General features: G+C 33.5%; 1 protein-coding gene and 1 long non-coding RNA gene across 2 annotated transcripts in view; one reads left to right on the top strand and one right to left on the bottom strand.

Annotated features, from left to right (window-relative positions):
• The first annotated feature begins 1,292 nt into the window (after positions 1 to 1,292).
• LOC105421957 (neuropeptides capa receptor-like) lies at positions 1,293 to 10,031 on the top strand. Its single transcript, XM_011631136.3, has 6 exons — positions 1,293 to 2,700; positions 7,575 to 7,665; positions 7,751 to 7,950; positions 8,320 to 8,571; positions 8,827 to 9,142; positions 9,482 to 10,031. The coding sequence occupies exons 1-6, from the start codon at positions 2,418 to 2,420 to the stop codon at positions 9,735 to 9,737; spliced, it is 1,398 nt and encodes a 465-aa protein (XP_011629438.2). The 5' UTR covers positions 1,293 to 2,417; the 3' UTR covers positions 9,738 to 10,031.
• LOC148938294 (uncharacterized) overlaps positions 2,858 to 19,540 on the bottom strand; it is a 46,639-nt gene continuing 29,956 nt past the window's right edge. The window contains exon 2 of the long non-coding RNA XR_016141365.1: positions 2,858 to 3,023. This is a non-coding gene — a long non-coding RNA (uncharacterized LOC148938294). The remainder of the gene's footprint in view (positions 3,024 to 19,540) is intronic.

The raw sequence follows: 19,540 nt of genomic DNA, 5'->3' as shown, positions 1-19,540 counted from the left end.
TTTTACTTTGTCATGTTCAATAAAGTGGAGACAATCATATATGTGTGGCAAAATTTTAAATTAAACAAGGCCAATGTATGAATAAAATTATTAACAAATCTCTACGGATATATGGAACTTTGCAGATATGGACTTTGCAGATATATGGAATGACGTATTCGAAACTTGGGAATATTTCTTAGGGATGCGGTGCAACGAAATAGAATCGTTGATAACTCCATTGTTCCTTCCTGTCTGAAAGATATTCCTCTTCCGTTCGTCTAGAGTATTTCCGCAGTGTAACATAAAATCTTCCTCTTACTTTTTATTTATCTTCAGAAGAGGATAAACATATATAGTGTTGAATGCAAAATCCATGCGACGAATGTTCCGTTTATATGCAGAGAAGTTGTATCAGAAAGACGTTAACGATGAAAACGATTTATTTGAACTTAAGAAATCATTCCTGTAGAGATAAGGGGATGATTTAATGGCTTCAGCTCAACTAACTCCCTTTGACGTGAGCAAACATGGAAAAATAGAAAAAGAGAAATATTGCACAAATACCGGTAATATGAAAGTCATTTTTTCCCCTCTTCAACCCTCCCCCGTAACGTGTGGAAAAAAATTTAACGAGAAAAGGCAACAATTGAATAATAATACTAGTTATTTCGACATATTATAATATCACAAAAATTAAATTAAAAAATGTTTAAGTTTTTAAATTAAAAAGTTTCTAAACTTCTAACTTCAAAAATTAAAGATATTTTAATTTTATGCGAGTATCGACTTTATATACTTTTCTTAAGAGTGAATTAAACTTAGTATAAATATTAACGAAAATATTATTGAAGTTACATGGAAAAATCTTTTTCTAAAAACATACCTTTTATTGGATAATTTGTTTCAAAAAGATTCGACAGCTTAATACTAAAGATACTGGCAAAACGCGTGGTTTCAGAAAAGTTTTCTCTTAAGAAAAATAATAATCGTCAATTAAAATTCGTTTATTAAATTCATTTATCTTTCTCGAGGAGATTGTGTTTTTGAAGGCTATCTCGACGAGGAATTCTTTTCTAAAAGAAATTTCCTCTGAAACGGGGCATATGATCGTATCGAAACGGTGCTGATCAGTGATGCAGAGATTTTCTGTGGAGTTCCAAATCACGATTTTCAAAAAGAGATCCGATTGATCTGACTCGACGCTACGTCGAAGAAAGCTCGCTATCAGCGGAATCTATGGACAGACAGGTGTCTGCGACGGTATTATCGAGATCATTGCGTAGTTCGTACTCGGTGACGTCCTATCGCGGATGAGAGAACAGCCCGTTCCAACGATTTCTACCTCACGATCTGCATCTGATCGTTCCAATATGTCGGGAAAGAGCGCCAATGACGAGCGAAAACGGTCGATCGGTGACCTTACATAACACGTAAAGACACGTGCTTCGCTCGAAATAATCAACATCCGTGTGCTTTTCGAGCAGAGTCAGTGTCGTTCTGACATTTCGCGAGCGCTAATTGTAAACAGCACGTCTTTCAGAGCGAGCGAGCGAGCGGAGCTCGTAGTTTCGTTTAAAGCAGATTGGAAAGTGGAGTTCGATCACTGCGATATTGCAAATTGTCCGGTTGTATTGCGGTTTCATCGAGTCGCCGAAATTCGAGAGTGCGCGGAAATAAAAAAAAAAAAAAAAAAACATTTAAAAAAAATACACGCAAGAATTAAAGTGGAACTGCGAACGATATACGACAATACTGTGATAGCCGGTCGAGGATTGAAGCCTTACGTAAATATTTAAACGGCGACCGACCAGTGTGACATTCGCCTATCGATCTCTCGAGTGCAATTATAATTACAATCTAATTTCAATTAAATTCTAATTATAATTCCTGCACGGAACTCTCTAATTGGCAGCGAAAATTCGAGTGAAAATCGAGCGCGAAATGATTAATCGCAAAATGCGAACGGGAACAGGGAACGTTTATTTCGTCAAACAGCAATAAACGAGTGTCCACGTTTTTACGTTAGTTTACCATTTATTCGATTTGCCATCTCGCGGGATTGTCCTCGAAGGGCTAATACGAATATTGCGCTCAAAGTGCAATCCAATTTCGACGTATGCGAAATCCGATTGAGAAGGCTAATGACATATGAGTGATTGTTATCCTATTCGTTTTTCGCAATCTCCTTCCCTCATTGTCTCGGGGGAGAATTCTGCATGAGCAGAAAGCCGTATCGTTGTAAGTGGGTGACCCATTAACGGAACCATCGATAGAGGAGGAGAGACTCGACTCGGGTTATCGGAGATTCGGGATGACGTTTCTCCGTTTTTTGCGCGCACGATACGGAGACGTGATATCGAAATGTGCATACACGAAGATATCGTCGCGATGAGTCGAATCAGCGGGTGATATCCTCCGCGAGGACGTCGACGAGCATGGAGTCGAGCGAGGACGAAAATGGTACGCTCGATTTCTGGCGGGACTGGGATCTGAGCAACCTAACCGAGGCCGAATACCTGAGCAGGGTGCTGGGACCGAAATATCTACCCCTGAGACTGGTGATACCCCTCACGATCGCCTACGTGGTGATCTTCATCACTGGCGTCTTCGGCAATGTGGCCACGTGCACGGTCATCATACGGAACGCATCCATGCAGACCGCCACCAACTACTACCTCTTCAGTCTGGCCGTATCCGACCTCACTCTACTTATGCTGGGTGAGAGAACAAAGGGCGATACACAAAATATTTTGTTTTCGGGATTGGTGGTTCGATCTAAACACGACGGAGGGAATAAGAAATGTAGAAGGGATTGGAAATTAGAAGCAGAAAATTAAATCTCGACGTATGGGAACTCGATAATATAATCAAGGAATATCAAAAAGTGTTTTGTTATTTGGTGTTTTGGTGAAAGAAATTTGCTCTTTCTAATTCTTTAATATTTAATTCCTTACTTCTTATTCTTGTTCATTGTGTCCGAGTATTGTCCATAGCTTCTCGGTATTGCCTTTATCCTTCCAGCGTTATTCTTTTTCTGTAAACTGATATTTTTTATAAATTTAAATGTGAATTAAGGATTACATTTATTTTTATAATTTTTATATTTATAATAAAAAAATTATGAAAAACTTTCAGATTATTTTAAATTGCATTTAAAAATAATACAAAAAAATTTAGCGGCGGTTTAAAATTTGGTTTTCAAAAATTATTTAAATATAAAGTAAAAATATGTTTTAATAATAATGTAATAATTAAGAACTAATAAAAATCTTAATTTTTTGTATAAGTACTTTAGTAGTAAACATTCAAGATTATTTATCATAGTATCAAAGTTTTATTATGACGTAGAGATTAATTATCCTATAAATAAAAATTAAATTTTTATTAAGAATATAAATGAAACGATACAAACATAACAATAAATTTTTTATAATTTTTTCATTGCAAATAAAAATATATGTAATACATTCTTAATCGTTTCACCCATCAAGTAAACATAAAAAGAAATATCAATTAGAAGAATTCTGTTATATATTAGATCGAATGATAAACATTGACGATAAATAAAGTTGACATTTTGTAAGATTATAAGAAATATTTTTTAATATTTTAATTTTCTAACATAAATTATAAACTGTGTGAAATAAAATATTTCGTCTTGAATAAAGATGATCCATCGAATTTATGATATTCTTTTACGTGAGAATGTAAAAGAGAATCTCAATAACAAACAAAGGCAGATACAGACATTAAATCTAACATTTCTGACAAGTTAATACTTGATAAAGAATCTATCTTTAAAGAACTTGGATTCTAATGGTAGCAAAATGAAAGACGCCCACGGACTCTTTTATAAATAAAACAATACCCTTATGATGTAAAATGGAAGAAATAAGAACACACGTTTGACTGAATTTGGTATATGCTTATTACTATTTAAATAAAATATGAAGGTATAGCATCTGCCTAAGCGTAAAAGCGTTGGCACGAGATTTCTTCTTTTTCCACTGTTCGTTCTGAAAACAGCGGACAATACAAATGTAAGATTCAACGGTATTTCACGCGATTCCGTGAGTTCTTTCCTCGCTCTTTCCATCTCGCGTTTTTTCATCTCGCGTAATGCAACGCGAATTAAAGATCCGCATGGAGGAAAAGTTCATTCCTCTTATCGCTTTCATTTTAATCGGATCGGCTTGCCGGATCGATACAAAAGCCGCGTCGATGACCGTCGAATCGCCTCTGGCTGGCAAATCAACTCGTTAACTGACGATGGCACTTCGCTCGCTGATAATGCGATTTTGATAATTGGCAAAGCGACTGATAGCCGCGATAACCGGTTTGGTTAAACGCGTTCTCGTTTGGAATAATGGAATACGCTGCGGTGTCGATTTGACCGAGAGCCCGTTTGCAAAATATATAAATTTCATTGGGTTATTCTCGACCGCGCTAAAGTGCAAAAAGAACAATGAATGAGGTCGAATCTCGTCGAAAGAACAAATTGGCTCGGATTTAAAGTTGACGGAGCGATAGAATGGAACTAATCCCTTTAGCCTGATCCCTTTTGATGATAAATTAACCTGAGGATCCCTAACTTATTTCGCGCTTTCTTCTAAAAAAAAATTTTAATTTTTACGGAAAAACGGCTGGTATATCGACTAATGAAAAATATTATTCGAGAAACGTTTCGAGAATGTTATTCGTGACTTTCTTCCAAATTTATATATTTGGCTTTTAATGAAAAGAAGATGTTAGATAAATATAAGTTTCAAGGCTAATGATAAAATATTTTGAGGAATAATTGCGACTAACAATTCGAACAACAACTCGAAGGTGAAATTAAAGTTATTTTTATCGATATTTCATGTGTAAATAATTAATAAATTTATAGTCGTAATTAATTTAACAATTAATTAATTTAACAATATCGTTATATAATACTTGCCTACAATGCGAGTACTTTAAAAGCACAAAGCAAGCGATCTTTCATCGGGATAAATAAAATCAATTATTATATGTTATCTTTGTATTATCGCGATCATACACACAACAACCTGACACGAGACTGTTTCCCCTGACGCACGTAGATAAAAGCTTGAAATTAATCTCCGTTTTATTGTGTACAATCACGATTGTTATCTGCACGGTGGTCTGTTTGCCGATGGTAACAACGTTCATATTTACGTCATTGCAAAGAATTCACAAGACTGAAAACTTGACGTGATAACGAGATTCCACATGAGAAATCTAAGAGAGACAATCTTCTCACTGTATCATAGAAAATAAAATTTGATCTTATCTTTATCTTAAGGACGTATTATACCTATTTTTACTTGCAATGAAAAATTATGAAGAAAATCATAAATTATTCTAGACTAAAAATTGCGGAATTTTAGAATCTGGAAAAATTTATTTAAATATAAGGTAGAAATGCTTTAATAGTAATTAAGAAATAATAAAAATTTTTTAAATTTTATTTCGATGCAGATATTAATTGTTTTATAAATAAAAATTTAATTTTATTTGTAAACACTCGTTTCATTTACTATACTGTTTATAAAAATTTAATAGCCTAATCTCTGCATTGCAACTTTATGTAAATACTTAAAATACTTATATAAAAAATTGGGTCTTTTATCATTATGTCTTAATTACATTTTCAGTAAAGCACACTTATCCTATTTAAACTACTTTTTATCAAGATATTAGCTTTTGCAAAATTTTTGTGTTATTTTTAAATACGATTTATAAAATAATTTGTAAATTCTTCATAATTTTTTGTAACCATAAAAATTATAAAAACAGGTGTAATACATTTTTAAATTAAAAATCGTAAAATTTGAAATAAAAATTCATTGAAAAAGAATATCGTGGTAACAGATACGCAAACTATTCAAGCGTTTCGATTGGTATCAAAAAGAATGTGTCATCCATCCGAAGGATTTAATTACTTATAAATCAATTGTGTGTGTCAATTGATAGCATAAAAGAAGAGAGAGAGAGAGAGAGAAATAAAGGAAAAACAATTGCATGTATCCGTAGAGTGAATAAAACGGCGGTTTTGCGGTAGAATAAAGGGCTTCATCGGATGACGAATGTTGTATAATACGGGCGTTGCTTTTAAAAAAATGTTAGACACAATAGAGACGAGCGAAGGGCTTCAACTCGAGGAAGCTATACTACTCACGATATTCTCACGTCCAACTTCCGGTAGTAGGAATTGGAAGACCCTTACGAGGGTTTCGACGCTCATTGTGAAGCTTTATGAAAGGACAAGCATGAACGACTACATATCGACTGACTATCGGACAGCTTTTATGCTTTAAAAGGACTGGAAAGGAAGTGACTGGAAAGCACAAAATCCGGCGTACAATATTCTGAATGTTTTTCTCTAGTTTTTCGTTTTTTTCTGCTAGATTCTCATTGGAAAAGAGAGCTCGGTGGCACGAGTCAATAAAAGGAGAAAAAGGGAAAGACAAAATTAATTAATACGATTAAAATACGATAGTATTGTAGTTAAGATAGTGAATTGGATGAAAAACAGGATAACTCACTGCTTCCTATCTTTTCTTTTTCCTTTTATTTTTTAGTCTTCGATATCCATTACATGTACATGTAATTTATAACTTCGTGGAAGCTAAAATATTCGCTAGAATATAACAGAACTCAATTAAAATCTAAATTGCGAAATAAAATCAGGAGAGAGAGAGAGAGAGAGAGAGAGAGAGAGAGAGAGAGACAAAGGGAGAAAAAGCGTGAGGGAAAGAAAGAGAAGGGAAGCGGCAAAAAGTTGAGACAAAAGCAGCAGAAAAAAATAAGCGTTCCATTAACGGACAGGCGGCAGAATAAAGATATCTGACTGCACTTATCAGCCGTTCAAAGACACGAAGCGTCGTCTCGTCGTTGTGCGAGCTTGGCGCGATATGTTTATTAATTAAAACGCGAACGTAAACGGTGCTTATTGAGTTTACTTGATTCGCAACGAATACGCGACGAATGTTCGCGCGTTTCCGCGGCGGTGGTAACGTGCGAAAATGATTTTAACTTGCGTAGCGAAGGCGCAAACCTCGTTAATATTGTCATGATGCGGCGTGATGCCTTCGTGCTAATTACCAACCGGGCTTAAGTCAGTCGTAAATCTGCTTTTCAGAAAATTAATTTGCAGCCCCTGCGGCTGAGGTGCAACGCAAGCAAGTTTTATTCACATCGAGAGCACATCGTACGAAATTATGATGCCGACGTGCATTAAAGTAATTGAAAAAAGTAAAGAGATTAAAGCGGAAAGCCACGGAATCCCAAATTCTGTAAAAAAAGGAAAGCTCAAACACACTTGAAAGTGACAACACATAGGTTTTCTTTTTTTACACGTTACGGAAAATGCATTTAATTAATTAAGTACGCGTTTACATAATTTGCGAGTCTAATTGCTTTTGAAACAATCTAATCAATATTTTTAGAATGCATTTCCGCAATTAATTGCATTTGTTTTAATATACAATTTAATATTTTGCCATTTTGCCAAGTCAATTTTATTTTGGCAAGAATTTAAATTTAATTTGTCAACAATATGTCTGATGTAATTCAAATTATTCTAGGTCTCCCCAATGAGCTAAGTGTATTCTGGCAGCAGTATCCCTGGGCTCTGGGCACGGGGCTTTGTAAGATCCGGGCATATGTGTCAGAAATGTAAGAAATATTGTCGCACATGTCTTTATATCGCCGGTAAAGACGCCTGACGTTCTTTTATAAATCCGGACATTACTTTTCGCAGGTCATCCTACGTGTCGGTTCTCACGATCGTGGCTTTCTCTATGGAGAGGTATTTGGCCATCTGTCATCCCTTGCGCGTCTATTCGATGAGCGGTCTCAAAAGACCGACACGCTTTATCCTCGCGGCCTGGTCGATCGCAATCGTCTCGGCCGTACCGTTCGCAATTTACGCCAAAGTCAATTTCGTCGAATACCCGCCAGGTTTGAGTTCGACATAATCTGTCTCCTTAATATCCGAATAATTAATTCGCTTGCGAGAATTTTCGAATCCTTCAATTACGCGCTAAATTCAAAATATCATCAAAGTATAATTTTTAATTAAGAGTTTGTCACTGCATTTCTCTCGCAGAGTTTCCTCTCTGTTAGCGACAAGTCTGAAATATCCCAAATTTAAACGTGAAAATATATTGAAAATCTGACCATTTAAATTGCAGTTTCAATACACAGATTTCATTCTACTTAGTATATAACTCGCTCTACATTAGCTTAGTATAGCTATATATAGTTTAATATAGCTTAGTATAGCTATATATGCTCGGTCTACATTAAAACGTCGAGTACTTTTTTCAGGATCGGGAAATTATTCGGCTGACTCGGCGATTTGCGCGATGCTTCTGCCGGACATGCCAAAGTTTCCCCTTTACGAACTCAGCTGCATCGTATTCTTTCTGATCCCGATGCTTGTAATCCTCGTGATGTACACGAGGATGGGATTAAAGATCAAGAGCAGTACCAAGGAAACACTTGGTCCGATACAGGGCTCTTGCGTTCACGGCGATCATCGACAGATTCAATCCAGAAAGTCTGTCATCAGAATGTTAAGTATGATATCATAATTTTTATTCTTCATCTAGCAATTTATTTACAATAATTGAAACTTGACAAGTAATCAAATATAACTTTTTTTAAAATTGTAAAATTTTATTATAATCCTTTTATTTTTATAATTCGTATATTAAGTTGTTTTTATTTATTATTTTTAAGTTGTATATTTTTATCTCTTTTTACTCTCGATATTAAAAGTTTTGATCATTAAACTTATTTAACGTCTAAAATTTTTGATATGATTTGTTCCAGGTGCGGTTGTTATCATGTTTTTCCTTTGCTGGGCCCCGTTTCATGCCCAGCGTCTGCTTTACATCTACGCTCAGGAATCCGATTATTATCCAGATTTAAACGAATGGCTCTATATTCTAAGTGGCTGTTTGTATTACTTCAGTACAACCGTCAATCCGATTCTCTACAATTTGATGAGCCTCAAATTCCGCAAGGCATTCAAGCAAACAATATGCTGTAAAACAGGAAGACCGTCGAGCAAAATCTTAATGGATAAGAAATCTCATCTGCGTAGATGTGATTCCACGAATGATCGAATTATTAAGTGTTCTGTTAGGTATGGAAATTCAAAAATTCTCCATGCTAGATATTTAAAGCTCCAAGAATCATGAGAGTAATACACAAGCTTGATATAACGATTATACAATAAATATAATATTAATAATTTAATAATATTAATATTTTAATGTTAATTAAAATTATAAATATTAAATATAAAATGATTATCATATGTGCGCGCGCGTGTGCATATGTGGCAAAATATCGATCCTCTCTCTCTCTCTCTCTCTCCCCCCCTCTCTCTCTCTCTCTCTCATATTTCTTAATTAAGTACTATCTATTTTCATCTATTTTATTTACATTAGAATAATTTTATATTATTTTATCTTTTCTTCAGACATACTATTGCTCAAGCCAAAGAGATATTTTGTTTTACATCGAGCCGACAGGAAAACATGAAGGATAACAACAGAAATAATGGAAATGCAAGCAATTTTCCTCAAAATACTTACTTGTTACAAAAGGAAGATTCATCCTCGATATTTCTCTTTGATCAAGGACATCTTCTCGCTCACCAGCAGCCCAGCATCGAAAGCACAACGTCTACGAAAAGATCGGAGGATACTATTTCCGCAGTTAAAAACAGTCTGTGATCTATTTCCATTTGTTTTTATTTAGATACAAATATAATGTGTAATGTTGAAAATAAAACTAGACGATGTGAGTTATCGAGTTATAAGCGTCTGAAAAGAGCTTTACAATATTGAGATTTACAATATTGTGTATATAAATAGATAATCCAAATTATTTTTTAACGATTAACGCGCTAAAAAAATTTTTATACTATTTATTCCAGAATAAAATTTTACATATACTATGTCTGATATATTTATTTTATGCATTTGTAAATCCATGTAATATTAAAAGATAAATGTTTAAAATTCCAACATGAAGATAATAATTTTCTCCCAAAATGCTGATATGATTATTTTCATACAAACGTTTCGTGACACACTTTACATAAACGAGCTATACTTCAATAAAGATAAATTTGCAGTCATAATGATTTAAATAAGTTTTTAAAAGTAAAAAAACTCTTGAGCTTCAACTTATTTCAACAACAATGTCATCAACTTGCCTCTAATCGATTGATTCTCGATATATGACGTACAGTTAAATTGCATAATAAAATGTTATCCATAGTAATTAATATTATATTAAAAAATTTTTTAAAGACAAAATTTTCATGTATTCTTAAAAAAATAATATTTTTCTACACACATAAATTCTTTTTTTATCTTTTTCAATGTACAATATTTTGCATTAATTGAAGTTTTGCATAACAGATAGATGTACTCGAATATTAATGATAATTTCCCCGCAGTACATCCAAGTGGCATAGCTCATGCATTTATTTCATTTTAAATGAAATGCATAATGTACATTATGTGCATAATGTACATCCTCCTCGGCGCCAATAAGAACCGAAAGAATATAAAGTGTCGCGCAATTATTTACACATCCGTAGCTTTAAAATTGCGCAGACGAGTCTTAAATGATGACTTTTTGCTACATAAAACGACTAAAGATATGAGAAACCGGTATAATCTTTCTATTCGTTTTAATGATTCAAAAGATAGTTCGTGTTTCAAAGGTAATTCATGCAGAAATTCTTAATTCTACGAAGACTTTTGCTAAATTAAATTTCTGGCATTATTTGATACATTCCGTCTTATATATTTAAATTTTATTGAATTTGATTTAGGTAAATTCGTAATATATTTCTATACTAATAATAGGCAAATAAATATATATTCTAAATTTGGCACAATCGAAATCTCAGAATTAGAACCGGAAATTTTCTCGAATAAAAATCTAAATTCTTCCTTTAATAAAAAGGAACTTTAATTCAAAGAAAAATGTGTAACACGTGTAATGTAGTAATTTTACCTTTATAAAATATACAGTTTATTTCTGTTACCGCATCAAGAGTCTATTTATAGGCTAATTTCTGCTTTGAAATCGGAGAGGGTAGAATTGACCGGTTTCTTGCGCTCGACGAAATCTCCAGCATTCATTACAATCGACGACTACATTTTACCCCGTTTAATCACGATTGCATCATAGACTTTAGAGAGAATTGCATGCTTCCAGTAACAGATAATTAACGCGTCAATTCTAAATGAAAAATACGTGGTGTCTTATTTCACGCGTATATTTTGTCTTGTATCGAATTCATTTTTCCTCATAGAAAATTTGAAGAGAATTTTTTTTAAATTTTTAATTTAAAATTTTTCTTTCTTAACCAAATCTTAAATTGAAGATTCATAAAAAATTAGATCCTTACAACGTCACTCTCGCCAATATTTCCACAGCTGTTGGAAAAAAGCATAGAACTTTTCTTATTGAATCTCGTAAGGAGTTACAAAGATATATTTTTTTAGTATCGGAATATCAAGAGTTTCTTGATGTAGAAGTAAAAATAACTGTATGAGAGAGAGAGAGAGAGAGAGAGAGAGAGAGAGAGAGAGAGAGAGCGCATTGGTTCTGTTCCTATAAGAATAGATAATTAAGTTATAGGACGACAAAGAACTTTCACATTAAATTACGAAAGTTTGGAAGGAAGTGAATCAAAGCTGAGAAATATCTCTTTGATAAACGACATATTGCGATCTTGTAAATCTCTCTAAATATCTTCTTACATATTATTAAACGTTTCATAACATTTTTAATTAAAATTCCTATTAAAAGGAATTCTTTAAATTAACCCATTTGTGGTGAAAAAAATGTGCACGCGCGAAAAATCTATACTTATACTTATTCTGAGTAAGTTTTTCACTAAACACTAAAGTTTACTTCTCGTTGAAGTGTTGAACAATGCGTTTCATCTGTAAGGTAATAAATCCGTGATAAATCTTCTCGTTGAGATGACAACATTCTACTTCGCGATGACATTTGCAGCATCCACTATATTTGACATTTGAATATAAATAAGTGTCTTATTCGTACAAGTAAATGTACCCAATAAATTACAAGTAAATTACAAGTAAATGTGCCCAATTCGCAAAGTTCCAGTTTCCATTATTTCAAATCGCTCGAAAGTTCGACAGAAATTGCAAACAAGCTTCGTATGTTTGTAAGCTTACAGAACTTTCACTGAGAACCTGGTATTTACGTAAATTCCGCTAAATATGAACTTAAATTAAACTGCAACTTGCAAATTATTTACATAAATTAAGAAATTTGGAGAATTTACTGTAAGAGTTCAGAAATGCTAGGGAAATATGAAAAGAATGACATTTAATGTTCGTACTATACTCATACATTGTGATTTGTACAAGTTTTAAAACTCCTTTTCTAAACGCTTATTGTGTAGAACGTTGTTTCCCGAAATTGGATTGTCACGCAAATCTAGATACAATGTTGCAAGAGACACGATTGTCTCAAATAGATTTCAAGAAGATCCTATTTACATTGTGGTCTAATTTAAGAAAAATCTTATGTCTATCTGTTTCAGTTTCGAAATTCTTACACGTGCAAACACAGTGCAGAAATTCAGAGAAGATTCTATGTAAAGGGGGATTCTATGTAAAGGATTTAATTATTAATTCGTAAATTTACGCGATTGTATAATTATGCGAATAACTGAAATAAAATAACTTTTGTTTCTACTTGGTTTGCTCAGTATTAATTACAATTACCAAGTAGAAACAATTATAATTTGAAAGGATAAACTTAGATATTCTGGTTTTCCAAAATTTATCAAGTAGATAAATATATATAAAAGATGTGTGTAAAAGTGATGAGAATGCAAGAAACAGCAGTAAAAAGTGGAGAAAAAAATTAATCTGAAAATTTAGAGACAGCATTTAGTTTGGACACTAAATATTTTTTGAATTTATTTAATATAATCACACAAACAGAATAACAATCTTTTTGGCAACGAATAAAATTAAAACTATTTAAATAATTTTCTTTTAATCGTGTTTTTTATTCTTGAGAAAATTCGTTATAAATTATTTTTTTAATTAGTTTTGTATTATTTTATAGCTTATAAAAATATTAACTTCTTAACAAATAAGAAAAGAAAAAGAGAAAGAAAAAAACAAACAAAAAAATTTTTAATTACATGATTTTAGTTTTGAAGAACCATTTTATATCTTAAATTTGTTTTTCAGATTAATAACAAAAAATAACAAGTTGAATTATTCTGCAAAATAATATCTTAATTCTTAATAATCATATCTTAATTCTTTTAATATGAAATGTTTTTTACAATTCGTTTTTTTGATTCCAGTGATATTTAATGTAAAATGTATGTGACAAAACGGATAATTACTCTCAAATAAGTAATAACTGCACAGTAATTCTGCATTAGTAATACTTATCGCTCGCAATTCTACGAATACTTAGAATACATGTACGAACATATTAGATACTCCGAGATAACATGACTGCAAATATCACGAATGCGAGAAAAGATACGAGTTGCAGATTGCCATAAAAAAAAAAAAAAAACAAGATGATGTTTTACGATTCACCATGCGATATTTTATCTCTCTTTAGAAGTGGTCTCATTACTTTTCCCTTATATTACCGTATCTTTTTGGTCTAATTAATTTTTCAGAAAAAAGAAATGTCATATAAATAATTTAATGAATCCTAAAATTTCTCAGTTTTTATACAAGTTTTTTTATACAGCTTTTATACAAGATAATTTCTGGTAAATTATTCCTGGAAAAAATCTTATATATCTTTTTGCGAGAATCTAATTATAATAACGATGTGTTTTTCAAACGAATTAATCATAAATTAATGCGTATAATTACCATTATGATTCGCAAATGCAATTACGCGAGGAATAAACAGGCAAAAAAGATATATAATTTCTTTAAGAAAATACATATAATCGGGAAAACAACTCAATCCGAATTTAAATAAAGACAATTCCACATGTACATATACATATACACCAGAATAAAATTGCTTGAATTTAAATATAATTAGGAAGAAAGTTCCATTTTTGTCCCTTTTAAAATACATACATACGTATTTTTCCTAAATTTTTATTCTTCAGCAATTTCGCTCTGCGCGGAAAGAGTGACGTAGCCATAAAGAACAGACATAATTTCAACCAGCAGAGGTTCGCTGTTTTTTGTTTCGCCGTTACAACACGCGACAGATTTCAGATTGTTAGAATTGTGTTAGGTAACACACGATAAATTCTTCTCGTGCGAAATGTAACCTACGTTTGCAGCATTGGTGACAAATGTATTCCGGGCCGCATTTTTTCGATCGCGCATACCGAAATGCCGCGCGAGGAATCTCGGCCGGCGTGGTGAAATGATAGATTTGACTTTTGTCGAATTTTTCGTCTGTCTGAAAGAACTGACCGTCCTCGTTATAGTGCAACCTCTTACGATATTCGTGAGATGTGGGCTGCCGACGGTGATCACGCAATTGACCGGAACGCGATCCTTGCAATGGGTAATGACTCGATTCGCGGTAGAACAATTCACTGGAAATGAATCTCTCCTTCATCGATCCCGCTTTCTCTTTGCAGAAACGCTAAACGTTCTTTAGTCTCGCTATCCTATTTTACGTAAAAGTTTCTACATACGCGTACGACATGAATAAGGACAAAAATAAAGAAACGTTAATCTGACACTTTCGTTATCGGGGCGGAGCATTAATTATGCCGGATTATATAATAAAGAAGCAAAGGGCGATGGGAAACGTCTGACAAAGAGGTATTGTCGCATTGTATTCGCAGTGTGCTTAACGATTCCCGTTTTTGCCCGCATTCATCCCACCATACCGTGCGAACGTATATTACATCATATGTCATAACGGTTAAGGGAATTATGGATCCAATCGCGACATAGTTATCGCTGATAATAGTTAATGGTAATGTCGAGCCAAAATAAAATGGTAGATCGATGATACGTCTCGTCTATCGTAATACGATCGTAATACGATCTCGGATGGAAAAATAGATTTTACATAATTTCAAGCCGATTAATAAATCAGTAGACTCTCAAAATTGAAATTCCATATTCGCGTTGCGCTTATCCGTGGATCAATGCCGAAATAATCGAGAATATTTAATTTTTGACTGCAGGCACACATTTTTCGCGCGAACGTATCCCCATATGGCGCATTTGCGACATACATATTCGGCGTTCTGCAGTCGACTTGCAGATTAGAATACGCATTGTATTTTATTGATCGTTATGCCGCTAGTAAGATAAGAAAAGTGACGCGCTGCATTATCCAGATATAAAAAAAAAAAAAAAAGAACGTACAGGTAGCAGTAACTTTCTGAAACGATTTTTCATAAATAATTTTGAATGAATGTTTTTTTTATTTTATTATGGCGATATAATAAAGAACGATTCCCATAAATTGCATAATATTTGTTTAATAATTGAACACATAATAATATGTAATATTCGAAGAAAAATTGTGTTCTATACACGACAAGAATATTTCTTCTCCTAAATGTTTAAAAACTTTACTGGATACAGATCTGACAGTAATTTTGTTCAGCTATTAAAATTGATAATGATGAAAAATGTTCAAATTGGTTGCTAGAATGTAAAAAAATTTCGACATTATTACATCAGCATAGTAATCAGTATTACATAATAATAATTTTTATGGTCCATTTCGCATTGTACATGTACTGCAGCAAAATTGTCCTTGTCGTGTATGATGTATCACTTGAAATAAAGTTTCAACAACTGTTGAACTGTTAAGTAAGTCCGCGTATTTGTGACGTTGGAGGGTGTCACCGCTGCAGTTCGATCTGCATCCATCGAGAGACTAGGACCATCATCCCTCTGGAGTATCGATCAGTGGGGATTCGAGAGAATATACATGTGTATATATATATATATATATATATATATATGTGTGTATATTGTGATATATGTATATATGTGTATTATTGTATTGTTGACGTGTTATTCTAAACACGTTATTTGCGATAAATATCATCACATGCCTCTGTAGTCGAAAGGATAAGATGCCTGCCCTGGATAAGCAGGAGATCCAGATTCGATTCCTGGCTGGGATGATATTTTTTTCGCAAAATAACTACGAGTTTTCACGACTGGTTCGTGATCGAGCTCCGCCGTGACGCACACCCTCCCTTCTTATTCCTTTTAATTTAATGTTACAAAGGAAAGATGAAATATTACAATTTCCTCCGAATTCCTTTACATATACAGAGATATTCCTGCGCTGAATCCAAACTTTCGTTAAATCGCCCGTAAAATATCGGATTTTCCTTGATATTAAGTTCTTAAGAAGAATAAATCTGATAAAATATACGCAGACAATCGAGAAACGAATGACGTTCCGGAGACGATCGGAAATGATATCTGTATCAAAATGCTATTTTTCACGCTATTCTGTAGTTCCTACGGATGTCAATATTTTCGTTATATTTTTACGATATTCGCGTGCCGTGCATGTTTTTTTTTTTTTCTTTTTGCCCCTCTATCTTGGCAAAATCGGCGATCTGATTTATCTGTTTCATCGGTCAAAGTACAATATGGCAATAAAGTGCGATACAGCAATAAAATGTTTTTGACCTTTTTGCAGATCACGTTTTATTTTTACTTATTCGGCACGATCTTCCTGCTGCTGGATTCGTATGCCAAAGCGACGAAATTGCCTCCTATAAGAAGTATGTATAGCGCTTGCTATTATCATCAAGTACATTTACCGGGGGAAGCGATGGCATTACAAACACGCGGCAGTGGAATGTCCCATCTTTTGGAACACGTCGCGAAACATCACCGGAAGAACGTGATTCATTTCATAGTTGGCAAATAACTTGGTAATAGCGAAAAAATAATGACGGTGCCGTTAGTTGCCTCTCTAATCCGATATTTTTACGTAACACGCGTCAGCATCGATCTTCGTGTGTTTTCAGACTGAAAGCTCCCAGAAGTTCAATATTTTTCGGCTGACGTCAAAAAAATTAGGGGATGTTCCTCGCGTTGAAGCTTGACTTTGTTATCGATCAACAAAGGTGACTCTTCTTGGCGCAAGATGTTTAGACATCAGAACAGAAATTTCGAATATGCGACAAGATTCATAAAGAGACCTTCAGACGTTTCACGGCGCAATTAAAGAAGAACCACACACGTCACACAGTTTTCTTTTCATCAGTCTTCAAAATTTATTCGTGGAATAATCATCAATGTTAAAAAAAAAATTTATGTTTAAACACATATGTCTATTCTGTACATTTATTTTAATAATAAAGTTGTAACAAAACGGTAAAATAAGAAGATATAAAATAACTTTTTTAAATTGACATATAATTAATTTTTTTTATTTATTTTTTATTTGTCGTTTATAATATAGCTTTTAAACGCAAAATTTATTTTGTCCAATGAAATTATAGCTTGCGGTACCACGGATGAAAAAGTAATATTCACGATTTACTGACAGTATTGTGAAAGTTCTTGGAGCGTAATATTTGTGGACAGTTCAAAAAGAAATCCGCTCGAATGCGGTTTAAAGACGAATGGAAAAATTGGTCGTGCGTATCGTATAAGTGCCTTCTCCGAGAGCACGGAGCGCCATTTAAATCGACTCACCCCCTACTTACTTTTCAAAGGGTGAAAGCTGCGCGACGAACGTATTGTCTGACAAACAAAATCACGCCGATTTGTCGCCGTGATAGCGACTTTGATCGACGCATCGGGCGATAATTTTATGCCAGAAGTCGAGACTCAACTGAAATCCCGTCAATGGAGAGCGCATCTCGATACGACAGCAATTGTTGAAACCGACGTACTTAATTTCGACGAGCTTAAATTACGATGTCACAAACACGCGAAAATCTTTACACTGAAGCCGTTTGTCCTGACATAATGACATAATACATGAAAGCAAGAAAGTAGCGGTATTCATGATAAAGTTCTTTATATCAAAATCCTATCCTGCAAACAGCAGAGAGTCGCTTCTTCAGTGACAAATGAAACAGTACGATTAAATACAAAAGATAAAATAAAACAAACGAAAAAATTAATTTAAATCTATCCCTCAAATTAAGTCTCCATTAATACAAGCTATTGTTACGCTGAGCGGCTAGCGTTTATTAACGGCGATAAAAAAGCAATAATTGAGGAGAGCGGAATATTTTTTTGTGTCTACTGCACGGAGAATTAAATTCACCGAAACCTTCTCGGTTTCACTGCTTTTATCCTTCTAATAGACTTTTAAGCGGGTATATAATTTGCCTCGCGCGAATAAAATTTCTTGAAAATGGGTCGCGCGATGAATAGCGATTAAAAAAATAAATCCGGCCTGTATCACTTTGTCTAAAAGAGCCATCGGCAATATTTGATCGACATCAAAAGCTCTTCTTCGAATTAATAAAAATATCTTCATTACGTAGTCAACGATAGGCGAAGGCACATGGGCGGAAAATATAGGACGGAATGTCGCCTGGGAATGTAGCGAGTGAATTGAATATTCGCAACGCGTTCGGGCATCGTAAATATTGAAAATTAATATATTTCTGCATAACTTACTTCTCTCTCTCTCTCTCTCTCTCTCTCTCTCTCTCTCTCTCTCTCTCTCTCTCTCTCTCTCTCTCTCTCTCTCTCTCTCTCATCCAACTTACTTCTCTCTCGGCCAACTACGCTTCGCGAATTCGTGATGCGTCGAACTAATTCATTTCAGAAATTCATTTCAGAGATCGTGAGTCGTATAGGCTACGCCTAATTTGGTATACGTACTGAATTTCAGAATAGCATGAACTACGAGTTCCGCAAGTAATATGCATTACCAAGGAGAGCTTTTGTTTCCGGTCTTTCTTGTTTTCATTCATGTGCCATTATGAAACGTTAAAATTAAAGCGCTGCACGGAAAAAACAATTCTATCGGGATCTAAAAATTTGGCCAGACACAAATCTGAAAAATAATTTTGTTCAGTTCATTAAAATAATTATATAAGATAATACTGCAAAATTTTTTTATATTCCAATAATCAATTTGAACCACCTACATAATTATTTTGATCCAACCAAATTATTTTTTAGATCTATATCCACGGCCAAATTTTTCAATAAAATTATTCTTTCCGTGTATCGCTTAACATGAGAAATTATTAATTTTATTTTAAATAAAAAAAAATATTCTAATCTAATCTTGTTTTATTATTCCTTAAAGTATTATTTTAAATATTAAATAAACTAATGTAAACTTTTCTTTTTTTTTATCTTTTTTAAGAAAAAAGGTTTTTCATTTTTATAGTTTTATAAAAATGCTTGATTGCGAGCAGCAAAGAAATATACAATTCTCAACTTTAGTTAGTATTTTGACGTTACATATGTAGCTATAATCTTTCGTAATAAAATATTCAGGAAACGTTGCATCCCTGGGGAAAAATAATCAAGTTACTAGCACACATTTAACACATTTCCATAATTAA

This window comes from Pogonomyrmex barbatus, unplaced genomic scaffold (genome assembly GCF_055798465.1).
Source record: "Pogonomyrmex barbatus isolate J1 unplaced genomic scaffold, ASM5579846v1 scaffold1, whole genome shotgun sequence".
NCBI lineage: Eukaryota > Metazoa > Arthropoda > Insecta > Hymenoptera > Formicidae > Pogonomyrmex > Pogonomyrmex barbatus.
The sequence above is the reverse complement of the archived record's forward strand: the minus strand, read 5'-3'. Positions and strand labels throughout refer to the sequence as shown.

Coding starts and splice junctions, on each gene's coding strand:
- LOC105421957 (XM_011631136.3), top strand. CDS start 2,418: ATGGAGTCGAGCGAGGACGAAAATGGTACGCTCGATTTCTGGCGGGAC. Junction 2,701..7,574: donor CCTCACTCTACTTATGCTGG/GTGAGAGAACAA, acceptor AAATTATTCTAG/GTCTCCCCAATGAGCTAAGT. Junction 7,951..8,319: donor TTTCGTCGAATACCCGCCAG/GTTTGAGTTCGA, acceptor TACTTTTTTCAG/GATCGGGAAATTATTCGGCT.